General features: G+C 42.2%; 1 protein-coding gene across 1 annotated transcript; it reads left to right on the forward strand.

The window, feature by feature from the left end:
• Window positions 1-21,717, forward strand: LOC143484226 (uncharacterized). The gene is given in 6 exon segments (XM_076982865.1): window positions 1-1,000; window positions 1,236-1,421; window positions 7,844-8,062; window positions 8,264-8,864; window positions 9,401-10,956; window positions 18,913-21,717. Coding segments are annotated over 6 exon segments (3,444 nt in total). The 5' UTR covers window positions 1-970; the 3' UTR covers window positions 19,765-21,717.
• The last annotated feature ends 1,899 nt before the right edge of the window (window positions 21,718-23,616 follow it).

Here is a 23,616-nt window from a genome sequence, read left to right on the forward strand (position 1 = left end):
TCTCGTTCACTGCTCTTGTTTGGAGTACATGTGACTGTAGTTGCCACTCACCGCTGATAAAATGGCCAGTTACAGTGACATACGATTCTGTGGCAATGGAAGTCCACGCATCACAAGTTAGAGCGATAGTACCTGGTTTCTTGAGTGACTCCGTGACCAGCTTTGGTCATGTTGTAAAGTGTGGGGATTGCTGTATCAGTAAAATATCTCCTAGATGGGACGCTGTATCTTGGCTTCAATGTGTGCAGCAGGGCGCGAAAGCCCTGGTTCTCAACTACTGAATACGGACGCAAATCCTTCACTAAGAAAGTGGAGATAGTTAGTAATTCGCTTCGCCCTTTCCGAGTTGGGTGGAAGTTTTGATAATGCTTGCTTGATGGTACACTGTTTGGCAGCTGCAACACATATTGGTTTTTCAGCCTCCGCTGGGTGGAAACGTGCAATATGGTTCCTCATGTTTGTCGTGTTTCCAAAATATTTTAGCTTTGTTTGACACAACTTGCATATGGTGTAGCTCTTGTCAATGGAAGTTGTCTCTTCGACTTCGTAGAAGCCGAAGTTCTTCCACACACTAGCTTCTAGTGCAGAGGGTGCCGGCTGAATTTGCCGCTCTTCCATCTTGCGTTTTTGTTACAGACTGTCCGGGTGCAACACCTCCGCTCTTTATGTTCCGCTCATTACGTTCTCAGAGCTAAAGTAGACAATCGATTGTTGTCATTTGTGAATCGATTCTGAATTGTCCACGTTGCGCATCGAGATGCATCTAAGAATCGAAAATTTCCCGCACCCCTACTCCACACACAGACACACATACATCTCTCTCATACATACTCCACACAAAAACACACACACCTCTCTCACACACATCTCTATCATGCCCAAGGTGGGCAACCATCAACACTTTTGATGGTTGCCACATCAGGGGTTGATTGTATATTGACATACAGCAGACGAAGATTCTCCAGAGACAATGGATTGGCAGTTGGCTTTGTGCTTAAATGTAATGCTTATGAACTGTATGTTAACTTAAGCTAACCAAAGATTCTGTGAGGAAAATGTAACTTGAGGCTTCAAACTCCGCTAGCATAAATTCTAATGCCTCTGTGTATCAAATGCTGAATGGCCATGAATAACCTGAGAGGAAAAATGTATGCATTTATTAATAGATTAATGAATAGTATGCTAACTAAAGATTAAATATATACACACATTTCATTGTTTGTTCTCTCGCACAGGTCTACGGAGGATTGGACACAGTCACTGAGAAATTTTTGGAAGTTTTTTTTTTAAGCCATTGCTGTTGCTGTCTGGGAAGGATGGTTCGGAAAGGGAAGCGTTCTGAAGCTCAGAAGCGACGCTGGAGACAGCAGAAGGAGACTGGTTGTGAAGCAGCAGGTCAGCCAACAGTCACCCAGCGTGCGGTGAGTACAGCTCAGGCTGCTGCAGTACACACTCACTGTGACGACATTGGTGTACTAGCTTCACACAGGCTGATGTGAGATACAGGGAGTCATCTAGGAACAGACAGTGTACGTGTATTTCCCTCGGCTGTTCTTCATGAGCGCAGACAGTTGCGGAGTACAGATCTAGATTTTGTTTTGGAAAAGGGTGACCTGCTGTATTATTCTATTAGAAATAAGCTTATTAATGAAAGCAGATTTTTACATGATTTCCTGGCTCTTGATGAGCTTCCTGATGAGGTTACAGTACATGAGCACACCTACAGTGTTTCCAAACATCTGTCACGGTATGGATATTTGAGAAGGCAAGAACCTGATGGTGCAGAGGATTTCCTGACACTTTCAGCGAGATTACAGTGCTTAGTGTCAGAGGTGAAGTACACCCTCCTCACACTGTCCAGCCTCACCATTGCTTTGTTCAGGGACCAAACAGGAAAATATGGATTCTTTGATCCTCATTGTAGGACTCCTCATGGCTTGCCCTGCAATGCCAGGAACAGTCCTGCAGTCATGATCACCTTTGGAAACCTGAGTGATCTGACTGAACGGCTTCTCCTATTTCATGAAGTTCTGCAAACACCTCATGATTGCATGTACGAGTTCATGCCAGTTTGGATTACATCATTGGGAAGTTGTTCCACAGGACATCAGCCAGCTCATAATCAGGAGACCATGCCAGCCCCTGGGTGTAGCACCTTGAACTCGGAACCTGCAATGACTGTAGAACCATCAGCCTCTCTGAAACCATGGACAGCTCTCAAATGAAGTAAAGATCGGAGGTGACAGAAAGTTGTGTCTAAACAACAGCAGCCCCACACACGTAAAGAGATGAACAGACTAAGACAGCATGACTATTATGAGAGGAAGAAAACAGAGAAGTTGCAAGCAGAAAATATGCCAATTCAGCTCAACATAAGAAGGCACGTCTAAAGGAGCGTTATTCCCAAGATGCAAATTATCGACATGAAAAAATATCCTACGCCAAGTTTCATTATTCCCAGGATGTCGATTATCGACTAAGGAAGAAATCCTCCATAAAGAACCGATATTCCCATGATGCAGTTTATCAACTCAGAAGTCTTACATAACCAGACGTTATGTGCAGGACGCAGAATTTCAGGAAAGACAGAAGTCCTACATGCAAGCTTATTATACATGTGAAGCACACAGAGAAAAAAGAAATGTTTCACAGAGAGATACCAACATGATCCTGACTTCAGAAAACATTGCATTCTGAAAGCTAAATGCAAATACACCAATAAAGATCATCTCGGCATCCTTCACAAACTACGTTGTTCTTTGCATATACAATGGAAATATCGACAGTTCAGTTTAAATCGTCAGCTTCAAGACCATCAAAACAACAAACAACATCCAGCTGAAACGATATCACATGCAATGCAACAAGCCAATTCATAATTTCAGATGGAGACACGTGTTGGATCCACTTGCATCTGCACGGTCTGTCACAGAGCCTTGTTTCCCAATCAGGTGAAAGTGTGCAAACGTGAGAACTACAAAAGAAACCCCGATGAGGTACTTCATTGTCTCACTGGGAAATACGTCCACACATGCAGTGATGTATGCAGTGATCTTCGGCAGTGTTCACTTCCTGAAAGGCGGACCGGATGGGTGTGTCATAGCTGCCACGAGAATTTGATGATTGGAAACATACCATCAGTTGCTGCAATGAATAAAATGGAATTATCACCAATTCCTCCAGAACTGTGGTCTCAATGTACTGGAGAGGCATATCATCGCAACATACATTCCATTTGCAAAGACAATAAGTCTTCCCAAGGGACAGCAGAAAGCGATCATCGGGTCACTTGTATGCGTATGTTCAGAGGTGGAGTCAACGGTCAATGTGTTGCCAAGGCCCAACAGTGAGTCTCAGCTTCTAAAAGTCAAACTGAAGAGGAAGATGGATTATAAAGGGCATTACCAGTTCCAGACGGTGGCTATGCATAAGGTACTGCGTTCCCTATCAAAACTGAAAGAGATCCACCCTGAGTATAAGGATATGCTCATCAGAGATGACCCAGCAGCTTTTGAATTTGCAGATGTGACCGATGAAGAAAACATGAAGGACACTGATGACATCACTGCTGATATAGCGAAAGCCATCGAGATGATGGAAAACGACAGATGGGATGATGTTGCGGAGGCTGAGGCAATAGTGCATCATTCTGAGAAGAAAAAATCATCCAATCCATCAGAAGAAAGAAACGAAGATGAAAACACTGATGAAGAGGATGTGACCAAACAGAATTCCGGTTGCCAGTTGGATACATGCCTTCAACCAGCTGATATATCACAGGAGCTGCTAACTTTTGGTGATGGCATATTCTATATTGCTCCAGCAGAGGGAAATAGACCAGTTGGCTTTTTCAGAGTTCCGAAGCTTGAGACCATGGCAGTTCCTGTCCAGTTTCCCATGGGAGAAAACACATTGGATGAGATGAGCAGGATAAGAAAAGTAACACCATCCAGATACTTCAACGCACACCTCTTCTCTGTGGATAACCGATTTGCGTTGGATTCAAATTATATCTTCTTTGCACAGTAACAGAGCCACATCTGGCAAGATGGAGCATGTCAATTCAGCTACGGAAAGGGAAGCCTCTGACTAGAGATGGACGTAAAATAACAGCTAAGATGCTGCAGGACAAGCAGGAAGAGGAGCGATAAAAAACAAAGATGCAACACGATTCATGCAGCCACTAAGAGGAACCCTAGCTTATTGGGAGAAGACACTTGGGGATCTTTTTGCTATGCTTCTACAGTTGGGAACCCCTACGTTCTTCTGTACGTTTAGTGCTGCAGAGATGAGATGGCCAGAATTCATTGAAGTCATCAAAGCACAGGGAGAACAAGTGGATTTTGCAGAGCTCGACTGGGCAACAGAATGTGAGATTTTGAGAAGCAACGCCGTCACGATCATGCGCATGTTTGAGAAACGTGTGGATGCGTTGTTGAAGTATCTGCTGTTATCACCTGCACAGCCCATCGGAGAAGTCATTGAGTATCAAGCTAGAGGATCGCCACATATTCATCTTCTGGCTTGGTGTCAGAATGCACCTGTATTTGTATCAGAAAGTCTGAATTTGTGGATTCATATATAACGTGTCAGCTGCCGGAGCCAGACACTGACCCTGAACTTTTCAAGATTGTAACTGAGGTAACTGAGATGTCACTCAAAATCTTGCAAAAAAGGTAACAAGCACTGCAGATTTGGATTTCCCAAACCACCAACAGAGAAGACTTTTATCACAAGACCAGATGGAGCAAGACGCAGTAAATCTGACAGCGATCACCCTGTAATAGATAGATAGATAGATGAGCTTTATTGTCACATCATACAAGTACAAAGTGAGATGACATCCCCTGGGACCAGTGTTAAGGCACTGGGAGCCCTGAGTTGTAGAAGCAGCAATAGCACGATTCTCGACCACAGATTATTCTCTCAACAGGAAAACAGTCTGTGTGCATGCAAAATAATAACTCCGGCAGAAGCAAAAAGGAATATCAAACCAGTATGGGAACGGCTAAATGATCCTAAAATATCATTTGAAAGGACTGCCCAACTACTATCCCAATGTAAACTGAGCTATGAGGAGTACCTGAAGAACGTCAACTCTTTAACCACCTCCAGCGTGCTCATGATGACACGTCAACCAAAGGACAGCTGGGTAAATGCTTATAACAAGCATTTGCTATGTGCATGGAATGCCAACATGGATATTCAGTTCATACTGAATCCGTACTCCTGCATAATGTACATTTTATCTTGCATATCGAAAGCTGAACACGAGATGAGTGGTTTTTTGGCCCTTGGTGTATTTGACTTTGACATCCCTGCACTAGACGAACTTCGAGCACAGCTGTGCAAAGCAGAGATCATTACTATTTATGAGATCTCTATGGTCTCCAAGTCTCTCTTTGCTTATGTTAACTGGAGACTTCAAGAAATAAAAGGAAGCAAGAAGCCTTTTGGAGGAATGTCTGTTTTGGCTGTTGGAGACTTTTACCAGTTGCCACCTCCCGGTAAAGCTAAACCTCTCTGTGTGTTTGAAGATCATGTGGTGGATTTCTGGCAAGATCTGTTTCATGTGATCACACTCACAGAGATTATGCGACAGAAAAGGATGTTGCATTTGCTGAGCTCCTGAACAGGATAGGGGTAAAGCGAAAAGGAGAGGCATTATCTGAAGAAGACGGAGGTTGTGGCTAAGGCTGAAGATTGCCCTAAAGCAGGGGTGGCCAACCCGCCAGAGACCTAGAGCCATTTTTTGTACTGTGTAACAGCAAAGAGCCACATCATGCATTGGCGAGTGTAAATTGTTGAGCGGGGGGGGGGGGGGGGGGGGGGGGGGGGGTTAGTGCAGGTGAGCCCACGGACCGGCTGGGGAGCCGCACGAAACCAGGCAAAGAGCCGCATGCGGCTCGCGAGCCGCGGGTTGGCCACCCCTGCCCTAAAGATTTCCTTCATGTTTTTGCCACAAACAAAGGAGTAGATCAGCTCAATGCAAAAATAATATCGGCTCTCCATGATGAATTGGTCAACGTTGATGCCCATGACTACAAAAAAGATCTCCAAACAGGACGGATGGAGTGACTGCACCTATCGAAGGTCAAAAAGGAGACCTTCAAGACACACTACAAGTTGCTGAGGGGGCTCGAATCATGCTCATCAGGAACATTGATGTGGATGATGGATTAGTCAATGGCTCTTTCGGAAAATTCGGCAAGATTGTTCACCAAGTTCAGCATGGGAAAGTAGATGTTACACTGCTGGGTGTAGAGCTAGACAATTCACATGCTGGGAAGAAACATCGAAACAAGATACCTGGAGGACCAGATAACTTGGTTTACATTGAAAGAATTGAGGAGCCGCTATGTAAAAAGCGCATGATTCGTCACCAGTTCCCCCTGAAACTGGCCTTTTCTTGTACTGCTCACAAAGTACAAGGCATAACAACAGCCTCTGCAGTAGTTTCATTATGGCCCATTTTCAAACCAGAAATGGCATACGTTGCTCTCAGTATGACAACTTCACTTTGTGGACTACGTGTCATTGGTTTTAACGAAGACAAAATATATTCAGATCCAGAAATCACAAGCTCTCTGGAAAACATGCAAAAGGCAGTTTGCAGCAATGCCATGACACTTCTCCTTCCAACTGCCTTCCAAATGTAAGTGCAACTTGCCTTACAATCATTCATCACAACACGGAAGGACTGTCTGCCCACATCGACGATAGTTGATAGTTATTTGAATATTTTATTGTTCTTGAATCCTTTGGATATTTTTGTGCAGTATTTTGTACTTAGGCGCCTAGTTGTCATGGTGACCGGTGTCGGCCAGAGGAGGATGGGTTCCCCCCCTGAGTCTTGGTTCCTCTCAAAAAAAACTAGGGAGTTTTTCCTTGCCACTGTCGCCTTTGGCTTGCTCACTGGGGGCTAGGACTCGGCACTTGTAAAGCTGCTTTGTGACAACAACTGTTGTAAAAAGCGCTATATAAATAAAATTTGATTGATTGATTGATACTTATTGAAAACATTTAAATGAATTTATGTTTTTTGTCATCTAAAATGTACAATTGAGACTGACTATTTACCAATCTGCATCCCTTATTTTAGCTTAGAGTTGAATTGTCAACAGTAATTAACTTAATAAGGGGCACACCTTTCCAAACCCTATAGTATTTCCTTCAGGAAATGCAAGTCTAGTTTTTTATAGCTATTCATTCTTTTGCATCTCTACGTCCCTACATTGATTTAATCACTTATAATTACTATGTATATATATAGGATATTCGTCCTTTACCCATCACTCTATTGACTTTATAACTCCTTCAGCTGTATAGATAGTATAACTAAATCTGCTGTACTGACTCAACTGTACATATGATAAATATGGGCTTACATTTTCTAATATGGTCTTAAACAGCTCATTATTTTCTTTTAGACGTTCATTCTTTGTCATCTCTACATCCCTACATTGATTTTATCACTCTTAATTTTCAAGTTATGATGATCAAACTTGGTGACAATAGTCAGTAGCTGACCCCAAACATCAAAATGCATTCCATATTGACTGTACTCATCCATCTATTATCTCTGTCCTTCTATTCATCCCTCCATCCTCCCATAGGAAGCAATTGATTTTGTAACTGCTTCAGCTGTAAAGCTAGAATAACTTCACTTGCTGTACTTATTAAACTACCAGGCCCTACTGGAAACTACTATACAGTTATTTGAGAATAACCACCATTTAAAATAACATATCGAACTACAACAGTGTGTTCTGTACAAGTAGTTGTGTGCATGTTCTTTATTCCTTCATTCAATTAAACAGTTTCTCATGTTCCACCACTGCAGATGTCTGCTGACAGCAGTGAGGGTGGAGAGGAGGGTGGAGAGGTTCTACTGGAGTTACACCTGTTATGTGACTCTGAAACATCCTGCACAAAGTCAGTAGGGACTGACCTCTCCATGGGGGACATTGGAAACCTACAAACTGAAGTCTGTGAACTGAGAAAAGTGATTGAATTGCTGGAGAGAAAGTTGAATCAGCAAACAGAAAATCTTTCTAAAGAGGTATGTGTCATTGGATTGAAGAAATTGTTTACACCAAAAAAGTATTTTGCATGTTTAAAACATATGCATGTGTTTATGGTGTTAATCAAATGCCTTCAAGTGGTGCGGAATCATGTTTGCTGTTTCATGTATGAATAACTCCATATTTACACTGTGTTTGCCCTGTTTAAGTTTATAATGTTTTTGTTATCTTTTGTCTAGAAGGATGTTGCCACTTTGTGCAGTGTCTGTAAAGCTGAACTGAACCAAAGAGAAACTCAAGACTATGGTCAGAGAGACCAGCACACACCACAGGACACAGAGGATATACTCAGTCAGAATCCAGTGTGTAAATCCGAAGCAAATATCATGGGGACACTGGAACCTGACTGTAACACTGGATTCCAGCACACACCACAGGACATGGAGGATGAATCCAGTCTGTCTCCAGTGTGTGAAATAAAAACAAAACCCACAGAAACACTGGAACTTGATTGTAACACTGAGTACCAATACATACAGGAGGAGATGCAGGATGTGCCTTGTGTATTTGTGATGTGTAAGACTGAATCAAACCCTGTGGAGACACGTGACACTGACTCGAACACCATGAGCCAATGCATAAAGCAGGAGATACAGGATGAAATCAATATGTCTCCTGTGGATAAAATCGACCCAAACCCCACAGAGTCCCTGGGCTCTAACTGTAATGTTGGAGACCATCACACACCACAGACTCCATTAAAGACGTGTTCAGTGAGACTGGTGGACTGCATCCGTGGTGGACATGATGATTGTAATAATAAGAATGATTTTATACCAGGTGAGTTAAGCAAGTTTAATTAAACACAGTGTTAACAAAAACATAACTATTCAGGAGGCCTGAGATTAGCAGAATAATTATTATAACCCTAAGAAGGAAATTGGCTTGTTTAGAAGTTAAATTACTTACCAAATAGTTGGATCATTACAAGTATTATACGATCTATTTACGTTGGATGATAGCTAATATATCTATCAATGAATGGAAGTACTATTGGTTGAGTTCACTTTATCCCTGTCAGCCATTGTGCTACAATCTGATTGTTGGCTAATAGCCACAGCGCTAATGTAGCATCTGTGCATGACTGGGCTGGATAGGATTACATCATAACAACCAGTGGCAGGCATGAACCCAAAAAGAACACAGAGAAAGGAGGCAGGGCTTAAAGGAGGTGGGGCTTCCTGTTGCTCCATAAAACATCTTTTTGTTACATTATTCCTGTTTCATACGATGTTCTGTATGATTAATGTGTTTATTATGTATGGCCCAGTAATAACGCTGCAGCTGCCACTAAGTTTGTTTTTTCTCTCTTCCAGAACTCAAATCATCTTCTGCACTCCTGCACGTCTTCTCCTGCTCTGTGTGTCCACATTCCTATACAGCTCAAATGTATCTCCACAAACACATCAGGACGTGTCACCATGAGGAGTATGTCAGACTGCTGAAGTCAGGACAAATTAAATATGAGAATCTGGCACCCAAACGCAGCTTCAGAAATCCACAAATGTTATCCAAAACTCTCCAGCGCATTCACAAAGGAGCAAAGCTGTATCGCTGCTCAGTGTGTGGGACGAGATTTAATAGACTAAGTAATTTCCTTCAACACCATCTCATTCACACAGGTGAAAAGCCGTATTGCTGTTCAGAATGTGGGAAGAGTTTTAATAATCGGACTCATCTCCGCCAACACCGGCGCATTCACACACGAGAGAAGCCGTATCACTGCTCAGAGTGTGGGAAGAGTTTTACTAGTCAGAGTAGTCTCCACCAACACCATCTCATTCACACAGGAGAGAAGCCGTATCACTGCTCAGAGTGTGGGAAGAGTTTTACTAGTCAGACTAGTCTCCACATACACCAGCGTACTCACACAGGAGAGAAGCCATATCATTGCTCAGAGTGTGGGAAGAGTTTTACTAGACAGGATAGTCTCCACATACACCAGCGCACTCACACAGGAGAGAAGCCGTATCACTGCTCAGAGTGTGGGAAGAGTTTTATTGGTCAGAATGATCTCCAAAGACACCGGCGCATTCACACAGGAGAGAAGCCGTATTGCTGCTCGGTGTGTGGGAAGAGTTTCACTCAACAGTCTAGTCTCAAAACACACTGGCGCATTCACACAGGAGAGAAGCCCTATCACTGCTCAGAGTGTGGGAAGGATATAACTAGATGGAGTAATTTCCAACGACACCGTCGCATTCACACAGGAGAGAAGCCATATCACTGCTCAGAGTGTGGGAAGAGTTTTAATCATCGGACTCATCTCCGCCAACACCAGCGCATTCACACAGGAGAGAAGCCGTATCAATGCTCAGAGTGTGGGAAGAGATTTAATACATGGAGTAATTTCCATCGACACCATCTCATTCACACAGGTGAGAAGCCGTATTGCTGCTCAGAGTGTGGGAAGAGTTTCACTCAACAGACTAGTCTCCAAACACACTGGCGCATTCACACAGGAGAGAAGCCCTATCACTGCTCAGAGTGTGGGAAGAGATTTAATAGATGGAGTAATTTCCAACAGCACCGTCGCATTCACACAGGAGAGAAGCCATATCACTGCACAGAGTGTGGGAGGAGTTTTACTAGTCAGAGTGATCTCCAAAGACACTGGCGCATTCACACAGGAGAGAAGCCCTATCACTGCTCAGAGTGTGGGAAGAGTTTTACTAGACAGAGTAGTCTCCACCAACACCAGCGCATTCACACAGGAGAGAAACCCTATCAGTGCTCCGAGTGTGGGAAGCGGTTTACTCAAAAGAGTAATCTCCACCAACACCAGCGCACTCACACAAGAGAGAAGCCATAACACTGCTCAGAGTGTGGGAAAGGTTTTACTCAACGACATGGTCTCAATGAACACCGGCACATTCACACCTGAGAGAATCCACAAATGTTATCTGAAACTCTGGCGGATTCACAAAGGAGCAAAGCTGTATCGCTGCTCAGAGTGTGGGAGGAGATTTAATAGATGGAGTGATTTCCATTGACACAATCGCATTCACAAAGGAGAGAAGCCGTATTGCTGCTCAGAGTGTGGGAAAGGTTTTATTCGACTGGAAACACCTGCACATTCACACTAGAGAGAAGTGGAATCACTGCTTACAGTATGAGAAGAGTTTTAGTACACAGAGCCATCTCCACCAACACCTGCACTCTCACATTGAAGAGAGGCCATATCAGTGGCAGCTGGCCAATATGGGGCATTGGGGTGCCGCCCCCTTAATATTGTCCAGAAATTAAAATGAGTTCATTATAAACTGTGATAATTAGCAAATTATTTAGTCACATTGTATGTCTAATAGCCATGTTTGAATTTATTAAAAGAATAAACACGTAATTGTATTTAATTGATTACATTGTGCACACTTCCTGTGTGCGGGGCGCCAGTCTAATGAGATTGCATGTAGATGCATAAACTTTGGCAAGCAGGTGATCTGAGGCTGCAGTTTAATTGGTTGTTTCAGATTTTCCACAGGGCGCTGCTCTCTGCGCCCTAGACACACCCACTCTTGTTGGACACACCCACTCTTGTTGGACACACCCACTCTTGTTGGTAGTGTCAGTCAGCTGCGGTTCATTAATTTGGCTCACGTTGAATATCATCAGGCTGGAGCAGCAGCTCTTACAAAATGAGAGAAAATTCAGTTTTACCTTTACAAAAAAAATCCTTTCACAAAGCGTTCACTTGAAGAACGCTAGGGTAAAATTCATGTTCAAATAAATAAAGGGCACTAAGACTGATTTATTTGTTTTTCATTTGTTTGTGCCCCCCTCAATTTTTTTTGCACCAGCCGCCACTGGGCCATAACACTACTCAGAGATTGGAAAGAATTTTAGACAGTTTTAGTCTCCGCCTACACCTGCACATTCACACAGGTGAGAAGCCGTATGACTGCTCAGAGTGTGGGATGTTATATTAGACAAGTGTTAACTTCACCAACACCAGCAGCACACTCATACAGGATTCAAGCTGAATTACAGAGTGCCCAGAACTTCACTCTCTTTACTGTAGGCAACATGGAAGGAAGGTGAATTTTCTTGGACTATGTTCAGATTGCCAACCCAAGTCTGATTTTTGGCATATCCAGATTGTGTCCAGATTGATTTTTGAGTCTTTGCAAGCGCCGAGTTTATCTGATCCAGTGTAATAACACTGAAACACAACTAAATATTTTTGGTTGTTTGGAAGGCGATATTATGAGAGAAGCCATTTCACTACTCTGGAGCAATATTTTTATTCCACAGAATCATTTCACTCACACAGGATTATGTGATTGTGTATGTGACAATGTGTCTTTTGTGCAGCTTATACTCAGACTCTGCAGGCTCTGGTCGGCTTCTTTCTCTGATTTTATTGCCTACAGCAGAACATCCGTGCAATCTGTACAATAAATAGCATCAAAGCTCCTACAGACATTCATAAAAAAGAAACTAATAAAGTTGAAAAGAAAATAAAACCCCAATAACTGAAAACTGTGATCGTATAGTGATTACATTAAAGAAATCTAGCCACATCATTCCCACATTCACAAGACAGTTCTGTGATTGTGCGATTCAACGTTTACAAGAAATTAGCTTGTTTTACAACTCACACCGCTGCCTAGCATATATAGCATGGGGTTTTGTGTTAATAACGACTTGTGGCGTCATAAAATAACGCATTAAATTTAATGAATTATGAGACAAGAAGAAAATTATTGTAACCCTGTATAGTATCACAACTCATTGATAGCTGTAATTTTCTCTAAGTATGTCACATGGTCCTGCCTCCCCCCTGTCATTAATTTCTTTTGTTTTCTGTGTGTATGAGTGTCTTATTTTGAAATTCCTAGTTGTCTCTGTCTTCACACACCTGCCTTGTTCTCCGCTCCTCATTATTGCTTTCTGGTGTGTATTGTTGGGTTCCTTGTTTGGTCAGTGTATTTAAGTCCTGTGTTTGGTCTGTGTTGTTGATTATTGTAAGTATGTGTTATGTTCATGCCTTTTGTATGTCTCATGTCCCCTCTGTGTGTTGGTTGTTTTATTATTAAAATCACTTCAATCTGCATTTGTGTCCCACCTGCTTAGCCCTCAACTTTACAAGAAGGCAGTGACCCCTTCCAGGTCACGAGTGCAGGCCTCTCCTGGGCCTTTGGCACGGGTGCGTTGGCCGTGGCTCTGGAGAAGAACACGAGTTGCACTTGTGCCACTCCTCAGTCCCCTCATCACCAATGTGGTTGGTTAGGGGAGACGTGAGGACCTGACGCATAGGATCCCAGCACCCCCGAAAAAGAGTTGGGATGATCCTCCATGCTGGTGGCAAAGACTTCTCTGGGAGGGGGTGTAGTATCGCTATCAGTCTCCAACACACTGTAAGGCCAGGGGGCAACACTGGAGAACCTAGCCTGTAAAAGTCTGAAAAACCCCTCCACAGTCCAGGCCTCCTCAGTCCTGTGAGTAAGGACGATGTTTGCCCATTCAAGTGCCTTTCCCTCTAGTCTTGTCCTCATGAAGAGCACAAGGACCATGTCTGGTGGCTGAGGGCATGTCAAAAACTGAACGTATGCCGTGCTCTGTAGCACAAAGCCATCAGCGGGATCCTCCTCACGATCGTATCTGTCCAGGCAGTGAGTCAACGAGGGCAGCGCAACAGGTCCACCTGTAGCGTCCAGAGTGAGACACGACTGCAAATAGTCCAGTTGTGCCTTGTATTCCTCCACATCCTTGAGAGGGGGTAAGCTACGTACGGGTCTCACTCGATTTTCTGCTGCGTCCATTGTTACTGTCGGTTATTCTGTAATGTTGAGGGCTAAGCAGGTGGGACGCGAATGCAGATTTTGAAGTGATTTAAGCACTTTTGTAAGTCGCACTGGATAAGAGCGTCTGCTAAATGCCATAAATGTAAATTTAATAATAAAACAACCAACACAAAGAACAGAGGAGACATGGAAAGGACATGGTTACAAAAGGCATGAACATAATACGTACTTACAATAATCGACAACACAAGAGACCAAACAGGACTAAAATGCACTGACCAAACAAGGAACCCAACAATACACACCAGAAAGCAATAACGAGGGGCGGAGAACAAGGCAGGGGTGTGAAGACAGAGACAACTAGGAATTTCAAAATAAGACACTCCTACACACAGAAAACAAAAGAAATTAATGACAGGGGGGAGGCTGGACCATGTGAAAAAGTATGTGTATATATGTATGTATATATATAATATATATATATTAGAAATAACTCATGAACAGCGGAGCTCTCTCTGCGTGACCTACTTACAGCAGAACATCCGTGCAACTAAAGCAGGGAGCGCGTGAAGGCTAGATAAAAGAACCAGAACCTCTTTAAATTACATATGGATACAGGGTAATGTAGCTCTTATCTACATATGCAATTAAAATGGAAACAATTTTTTTTTTCACATATATTCATTTTGACAGGATTCACACAGGTGCTTATTCCACTTTAATTTTAACTCTCTTACATGTACAATAATATGTTTCTGCAATAAAAGAAAATAATAAACTTACTGATGTCCTTTAAATGTTATAACACGGTATGCAGTTCACCTGTGGCTAATCATAACTTCGATAGTTAAGTAAAATTTTACACTGTAGACTGTAAATACACAGATAAATATCAAACACATAGCCAATGAGTATTTACGATTATGAAGTTAATGGATGTCTCTCAGATGAAAGATAGAAAATGTTTCACATTATTTTTGTTTCTTATAAATCACAGTCTTCTACATGCTCTCATTGTCTCTGTATCAGTAAGTACTGAGTGCAGTATGTAGTGTACAGTATGTTGTCGTCTGTTTTGAATATAGCACCTGAGACTCAGAGCTGTGTCAGACCACAGCTAAAGCTCGATACACTGCAAACAAGGTCCAACACTTCCTAATGCCTGTGGAAGTGGCTCCTGGCTACCTCCTGGTCGTGTACGCCGTGTCTCCTCTCTCCTGCCCTGCGAGTAGCTCCGCCCTCTTGTGGCACCTGAACCAAGTAATGGACTGGAGAAAGGCCATCTGGTATTGTTGGTGTTTTCCCAGGACAGTATTAAAGATTTCCATGTTATGCTACATGCTCATACAGATTACCTGCATATGTCGCCTACAATCGAATATTTAAGTTGATTTATACAGCACAATGACCACTGAAATGGTAGTGCGTTAATGGCCAAAAACCTGCTTAATGTAGAAAAAAGTTAAACACAATAGGTATATTGTTGTTTTATTATTGTATTTTTTTTTTTTATTATTATGTTATTTTTTTACTCTTCATTTGAAAATGAAATGAAGATCCTGACCAAGAAACTATTTTAATTCATTTATTTAATTTTAGCTGCACACACCCAATTCATTTTCATACTGGATACTGCATACTGGACTTAGTATATACTGGATACTGCACACTGGTTCTCGTAAATGTTGTACAGTTTCCAGTATGCGACAAAAGCAAAGCATACTACGGGGTCACGTGAACGTAGCGTTGCATGATGGGATGCAGTACACCACGAAGATAGCTCTGTTCACGTACTGGAATATTTTGCGGAAGTAGTAGGTCATCCGGGTATGTTTCACGTACTGGAAATTTTCATTTTGGTCACATACTGCATACGACATACTGATTTGGGGCTTGATCAGTACGTCGTCAGTAGTATGTAGTAGGCTATTTTGAACACAGCCATTTTTTGAAAACTCGCGGACATCCTCTTGCGTCAAATAAACCCGGAAGACTTTGCGGAGCAACTTTACAAATTCTCTGCACCCTGACTGGGACGGAAGTTTAACTAACATTTAAAGACCTCAGCCATATGTTCGTCTCATGGATGAACATCCTGTATGAATTTATAGGATAAATGTGTTTTGTATGTGGTTTTCACGTTGGGTTTTATGCACGTTTCTAATACCAAAGACCCTGGGTTGCTGAATTAAGTGTGAAGCGCTACACAAAGACCCAACGCGACCCGCCGCACAATCTGGACGTTGGTCGCACACACCGCAGTAGCTCTGGTGCGTTTAACGGTGTTACTTTGACTTCTCAGTCGTGCTGTTTCTCTGAGTGTCTTGAGGACGTTTTCCGTGCGGTTAGTAATCGCTCGTCGTTAATAGTTTACTCGCTCGTACAGGCATTTCCTAGCGTGTACAGTGCATGCGTTCGTTCACCTCCTTGCGATCTGATTTCAAGCGTTTACGTGAATATGATATTTGCTGGCCACCGTCGCTTCTGTTAATGGTAGAACTGTGATGACTGTTTTCGGTTTGTTTTACTCGAAACTTTTTTAGTATTATTTTCCCGATGCAAATAATAGAATGCTGTTTCGTCTACAGTTTTATTGTAGTCCGAGGATGGATATAAATTACTCGTCCACTTTTCACAACTCTTCTCTCCCTTTGATTCCTTCTTTTTTCATCCCTCGTTTTTCATGCATTTTCTTTAATTAATTTCCACTGCCTTCTAGCTCCTGTTTTGTATGTGGTATTACTATGTATATATAGGATATTCGTCCTTTACCCATCACTCTATTGACTTTATAACTCCTTCAGCTGTACTATAGATAGTATAACTAAATCTGTACTGACTCAACTGTACATATGATAAATATGGGCTTACATGTTCTAATATGGTCTTAAACAGCCCATTATTTTCTTATCGCTATTAATTCTTTTTCGTCTCTACATCACTACATTGATTTTATCACTCTCTTAATTTTCAAGTTATAGTGATCAAACTTGGTGACAGTAGTCAGTAGCTGACCCCAAACACCAACATGCATTCCATATTGACTGTACTCATCCATCTATTATCTCTGTCCTTCTATTCATCCCTCCATCCTCCCATAGGAAGCCATTGATTTTGTAACTGCTTCAGCTGTAAAGCTAGAATAACTTCACTTGCTGTACTTATTGAACTACCAGGCCCTACTGGAAACTACTATACAGTTATTTGAGAATAACCACCATTTTAAATAACATATCGAACCACAACAGTGTGTTCTGTACAAGTAGTTGTGTGCATGATCTTTTTTCCTTCATTCAATGAAACAGTTTCTCATGTTCCACCACTGCAGATGTCTGCTGACAGCAGTGAGGATGGAGAGGAGGGTGGAGTGATTCTACTGGAGTTACACCTGTTATGTGACTCTGAAACATCCTGCACAAAGTCAGTAGGGACTGATCTCTCCATGGAGGACATTGGAAACCTACAAACTGAAGTCTGTGAACTGAGAAAAGTGATTGAATTGCTGGAGAGAAAGTTGAATCAGCAAACAGAAAATCTTTCTAAAGAGGTATGTGTCATTGGATTGAAGAAATCGTTTACACCAAAAAAGTATTTTGCATGTTTAAAACATACGCATGTGTTTATGGTGTTAATCAAATGCCTTCAAGTGGTGCAGAATCATGTTTGCTGTTTCATGTATAAATAACTCCATATTTACACTGTGTTTGCCCTGTTTAAGTTTATAATGTTTTTGTGGTCTTTTGTCTAGAAGGATGTTGCCACTTTGTGCAGTGTCTGTAAAGCTGAACTAAACCAAAGAGAAACACAAGACTATGGTCAGAGAGAGCAGCACACACCACAGGACACAGAGGATATACTCAGTCAGAATCCAGTGTGTAAACCCAAAGCAAATCCCATGGAGACACTGGAACCTGACTGTAACGCTGGAGTACTGCACACACCACAGGACATGGAGGATGAATCCAGTCTGTCTCCAGTGTGTGAAATGAAAACAAAACCCACAGAAACACTGGAACTTGACTGTAACACTGACTACCAATACATAAAGCAGGAGATGCAGGATGTGCCTTGTGTATTTGTGGTGTGTAAGACTGAATCAAACCCTGTGGAGACATGGGACACTGACTCGAACACCACGAGCCAATGCATAAAGCAGGAGATACAGGTTGAAACCAATATGTTTCCTGTGGATAAAATCGACCCAAACCCCACAGAGTCCCTGGGCTCTAACTGTAATGTTGGAGACCAGCACACACCGCAGACTCCATTAAAGACGTGTTCAGTGAGACTGGTGGACTGCATCCGTGGTGGACATGATGATCGTAATAATAAGAATGATTTTATACCAGGTGAGTTACGCAAGTTTAAACACAGTTAACCAAAACATAAATATTGAGCAGGTCTGAGATTAGCCTAAAATAATTATTATAACCCTAAGGAGGAAATAGGCTTGTTTAGATGTTAAATTGCTTACCAAATAGTTGGATCAATACAGGTATTATAAGTTTATGTTGGATGATGGCTAATATATGTATCAATGAATGGAAGTACTATTGTTTGAGTTCACTTTATCACTGTCAGCCATTGTGCTACAACCTGATTGTTGATAATAGCCACAGCGCTAATGTAGCATCTGTGCATGACTGGATAGGATTACATCAAAACAACCAGTGGCAGGCATGAACCCAAAAAGAACACAGAGAAAGGAGGCGGGGATTAAAGGAGGCGGGGCTTCCTGGTGCTCCATAAAACATCTTTTTGTTACATTATTCCTGTTTCATACGATGTTCTGTATGATTAATGTGTTTATTATGTATGGCCCAGTAATAACGCTGCAGCTGCCACTAAGTTTGTTTTTTTTTTCTCTTCCAGAACTCAAATCTTCTTCTGCACTCCTGTACGTCTTCTCCTGCTCTGTGTGTCCACATTCCTATACAACTCAAATGTATCTCCATAAACACATCAGGACATGTCACCATGAGGAGTATGTCAGACTGCTGAAGTCAGGACAAATTAAATATGAGAATCTGGCACCCAAACGCAGCTCCAGAAATCCACAAATATTATCCAAAACTCTCCAGCACATTCACAAAGGTGAATGGCCATATTGCTGTTCAGAATGTGGGAAGAGTTTTAATAATCGGACTCATCTCCGCCAACACCAGCGCATTCACACAGGAGCAAAGCTGTATCGCTGCTCAGAGTGTGGGAAGAGATTTAATAGATTGAGTAATTTCCTTCAACACCATCTCTTTCACACAGGTGAAAAGCCGTATCGCTGTTCAGAGTGTGGGAAGAGTTTTAATCATCGGACTCCTCTACGCCAACACCAGCGCATTCACACAGGAGAGAAGCCGTATCAATGCTCAGAGTGTGGGAAGAGTTTCACTCAACAGTCTAGTCTCAAAACACACTGGCGCATTCACACAGGAGAGAAGCCCTATCACTGCTCAGAGTGTGGGAAGGATCTTACTAGACGGAGTAGTTTCCAACAACACCGTCGCATTCACACAGGAGAGAAGCCATATCACTGCACAGAGTGTGGGAGGAGTTTTGCTAGGCACGGTACTCTCAAAAGACACTGGCGCATTCACACAAGAGAGAAGCCATAACACTGCTCAGAGTGTGGGAAAGGTTTTACTCGACGAGATGTCTCCATGAACACCGGCACATTCATACCTGAGAGAATCCACAAATGTTATCTGTATCGCTGCTCAGAGTGTGGGAGGAGATTTAATAAATGGAGTGATTTCCATTGACACAATCCTATTCACAATGGAGAGAAGCTGTATTGCTGCTCAGAGTATGGGAAGCCTTTTACTAGACAGAGAACTGTCCGTCGACACAATCGCATTCACACAGGCGAGAGGACATATAAATGCTCAGAGTGTGGGAAAGGTTTTATTAGACGGGAAACACCTGCACATTCACACTAGAGAGAAGTGGAATCACTGCTTACAGTATGAGAAGAGTTTTAGTACACAGAGCCATCTCCACCAACACCTGAACTCTCACATTGAAGAGAGGCCATATCAGTGGCAGCTGGCCAATATGGGGCATTGGGGTGCCGCCCCCTTAATATTGTCCAGAAATTAAACTGTTCATTATAAACTGTGATAATTAGCAAATTATTTAGTCACACTGTGTGTCTAATAGCCATGTTTGAATTTATTAAAAAAGTAAACACATAATTGTATTTAATTGATTACATTGTGCACACTTCCTGTGTGCGGGGCGCCGGTCTAATGAGATTGCATGTAGATGCATAAACTTTGGCAAGCAGGTGATATGAGGCTGCAGTTTAATTGGTTGTTTCAGATTTTCCACAGGGCGCTGCTCTCTGTGCCCTAGACACACCCACTCTTGTTGGACACACCCACTCTTGTTGGTAGTGTCAGTCAGCTGCGGTTCGTTAACTTGGCTCACGTTGAACGTCATCAGGCTGGAGCAGCAGCTCTTACAAAATGAGAGAAAATTCAGTTTTACCTTTACAAAAAAAATCCTTTCACAAAGCGTTCACTTGAAGAACGCTAGGGTAAAATTCATGTTCAAATAAATAAAGGGCACTAAGACTGCTTTATTTGTTTTTAATTTGTTTGCGCCCCTCTCAATTTTTTTTTGCACCAGCCGCCACTGGGCCATAACACTACTCAGAGAGTGGAAAGAATTTTAGACAGTTTTAGTCTCCGCCTACACCTGCACGTTCACACAGGTGAGAAGCCGTATGACTGTTCAGAGTGTGGGAAGTTATATTAGACAGTGTTATCTCCACCAACACCAGCAGCACACTCATACAGGATTCATGCTGAATTACAGAGTGCCCAGAACTTCACTCTCCTGACTGTAGGAAACATGGAAGTAAGGGGAATGTTCTTGGACTATGTTCAGATTGCCAGCCCAAGTCTTATTTTTGGCATATCCAGATGGATTTTTGAGTCTTTGCAAGCGCTGAGTTTATCTGATCCAGTGTAATAAAACTGAAACACAACTGCTTTTTTTTGGGTTGTTTGGAAGGCGAGATTATGAGAGAAGCCATTTCACTACTCAGTGGAGCAATTTTTTTAGTCCACAGAATAATTTCCATCAACAATAATGTACTCACACAGGATTATGTGATTGTGTAAGTGACGATGTGTCTTTTGTGCAGCTTATACTCAGACTCGGCAGGCTCTGGTCGGCTTCTTTCTCTGATTTTATTGCCTACAGCAGAACATCCGTGCAATCTGTACAATAAATAGCATCAAAGCTCCTACAGACATTCATAAAAAAGAAACTAATAAAGTTGAAAAGAAAATAAAACCCCAATAACTGAAAACTGTGATCGTATAGTGATTACATTAAAGAAATCTAGCCACATCATTCCCACATTCACAAGACAGTTCTGTGATTGTGCAATTCAACGTTTACAAGAAATTAGCTTGTTTTACAACTCACACCGCTGCCTAGCATATATAGCATGGGGTTTTGTGTTAATAACGACTTGTGGCGTCGTAAAATAACGCATTAAATTTAATGAATTATAAGACAACAAGAAAATCATTGTAACCCTGTATAGTATCACAACTCATTGATAGCTGTAATTTTCTCTAAGTATGTCACATGGTCCTGCCTCCCCCCTGTCATTAATTTCTTTTGTTTTCTGTGTGTATGAGTGTCTTATTTTGAAATTCCTAGTTGTCTCTGTCTTCACACACCTGCCTTGTTCTCCGCTCCTCATTATTGCTTTCTGGTGTGTATTGTTGGGTTCCTTGTTTGGTCAGTGTATTTAAGTCCTGTGTTTGGTCTGTGTTGTTGATTATTGTAAGTATGTGTTATGTTCATGCCTTTTGTATGTCTCATGTCCCCTCTGTGTGTTGGTTGTTTTATTATTAAAATCACTTCAATCTGCATTTGTGTCCCACCTGCTTAGCCCTCAACTTTACAAGAAGGCAGTGACCCCTTCCAGGTCACGAGTGCAGGCCTCTCCTGGGCCTTTGGCACGGGTGCGTTGGCCGTGGCTCTGGAGAAGAACACGAGTTGCACTTGTGCCACTCCTCAGTCCCCTCATCACCAATGTGGTTGGTTAGGGGAGACGTGAGGACCTGACGCATAGGATCCCAGCACCCCCGAAAAAGAGTTGGGATGATCCTCCATGCTGGTGGCAAAGACTTCTCTGGGAGGGGGTGTAGTATCGCTATCAGTCTCCAACACACTGTAAGGCCAGGGGGCAACACTGGAGAACCTAGCCTGTAAAAGTCTGAAAAACCCCTCCACAGTCCAGGCCTCCTCAGTCCTGTGAGTAAGGACGATGTTTGCCCATTCAAGTGCCTTTCCCTCTAGTCTTGTCCTCATGAAGAGCACAAGGACCATGTCTGGTGGCTGAGGGCATGTCAAAAACTGAACGTATGCCGTGCTCTGTAGCACAAAGCCATCAGCGGGATCCTCCTCACGATCGTATCTGTCCAGGCAGTGAGTCAACGAGGGCAGCGCAACAGGTCCACCTGTAGCGTCCAGAGTGAGACACGACTGCAAATAGTCCAGTTGTGCCTTGTATTCCTCCACATCCTTGAGAGGGGGTAAGCTACGTACGGGTCTCACTCGATTTTCTGCTGCGTCCATTGTTACTGTCGGTTATTCTGTAATGTTGAGGGCTAAGCAGGTGGGACGCGAATGCAGATTTTGAAGTGATTTAAGCACTTTTGTAAGTCGCACTGGATAAGAGCGTCTGCTAAATGCCATAAATGTAAATTTAATAATAAAACAACCAACACAAAGAACAGAGGAGACATGGAAAGGACATGGTTACAAAAGGCATGAACATAATACGTACTTACAATAATCGACAACACAAGAGACCAAACACAGGACTAAAATACACGGACTAAAATACACTGACCAAACAAGGAACCCAACAATACACACCAGAAAGCAATAACAAGGCAGGGGTGTGAAGACAGAGACAACTAGGAATTTCAAAATAAGACACTCATACACACAGAAAACAAAAGAAATTAATGACAGGGGAGAGGCAGGACCATGTGAAAAAGTATGTGTATATATGTATGTATATATATAATATATATATATTAGAAATAACTCATGAACAGCGGAGCTCTCTCTGTGTGACCTACTTACAGCAGAACATCCGTGCAACTAAAGCAGGGAGCGCGTGAAGGCTAGATAACAATAGAACCAGAACGTCTTTAAGTTACATATGGATACAGGGTAATGTACCTATTACCTACATATGCAATTAAAATGGAAACAATTTTTTTTTTCACATATATTCATTTTGACAGGATTCACACAGGTGCTTATTCTACTTTAATTTTAACTCTGTTACATGTACAATAATATGTTTCTGCAATAAAAGAAAATAATAAACTTACTGATGTCCTTTAAATGAAATTCTACTGAATAAGTGTTATAACACGGTATGCAGTTCACCTGTGGCTAATCATAACTTCGATAGTTAAGTAAAATTTTACACTGTAGACTGTAAATACACAGATAAATATGAAACACATAGCCAATGAGTATTTAAGATTATCAAGTTAATGGATGTCTCTCAGATGAAAGATAGAAAATGTTTCACATTATTTTTGTTTCTTATAAATCACAGTCTTCTACATGCTCTCATGGTCTCTGTATCAGTAAGTACTGAGTGCAGTATGTAGTGTACAGTATGTAGTCGTCTGTTTTGAACATAGCACCTGAGACTCAGAGCTGTGTCAGACCACAGCTAAAGCTCGATACACTGCAAACAAGGTCCAACACTTCCTAATGCCTGTGGAAGTGGCTCCTGGCTA

Source organism: Brachyhypopomus gauderio, chromosome 20, assembly GCF_052324685.1.
Source record: "Brachyhypopomus gauderio isolate BG-103 chromosome 20, BGAUD_0.2, whole genome shotgun sequence".
NCBI classification, from domain to species: domain Eukaryota; kingdom Metazoa; phylum Chordata; class Actinopteri; order Gymnotiformes; family Hypopomidae; genus Brachyhypopomus; species Brachyhypopomus gauderio.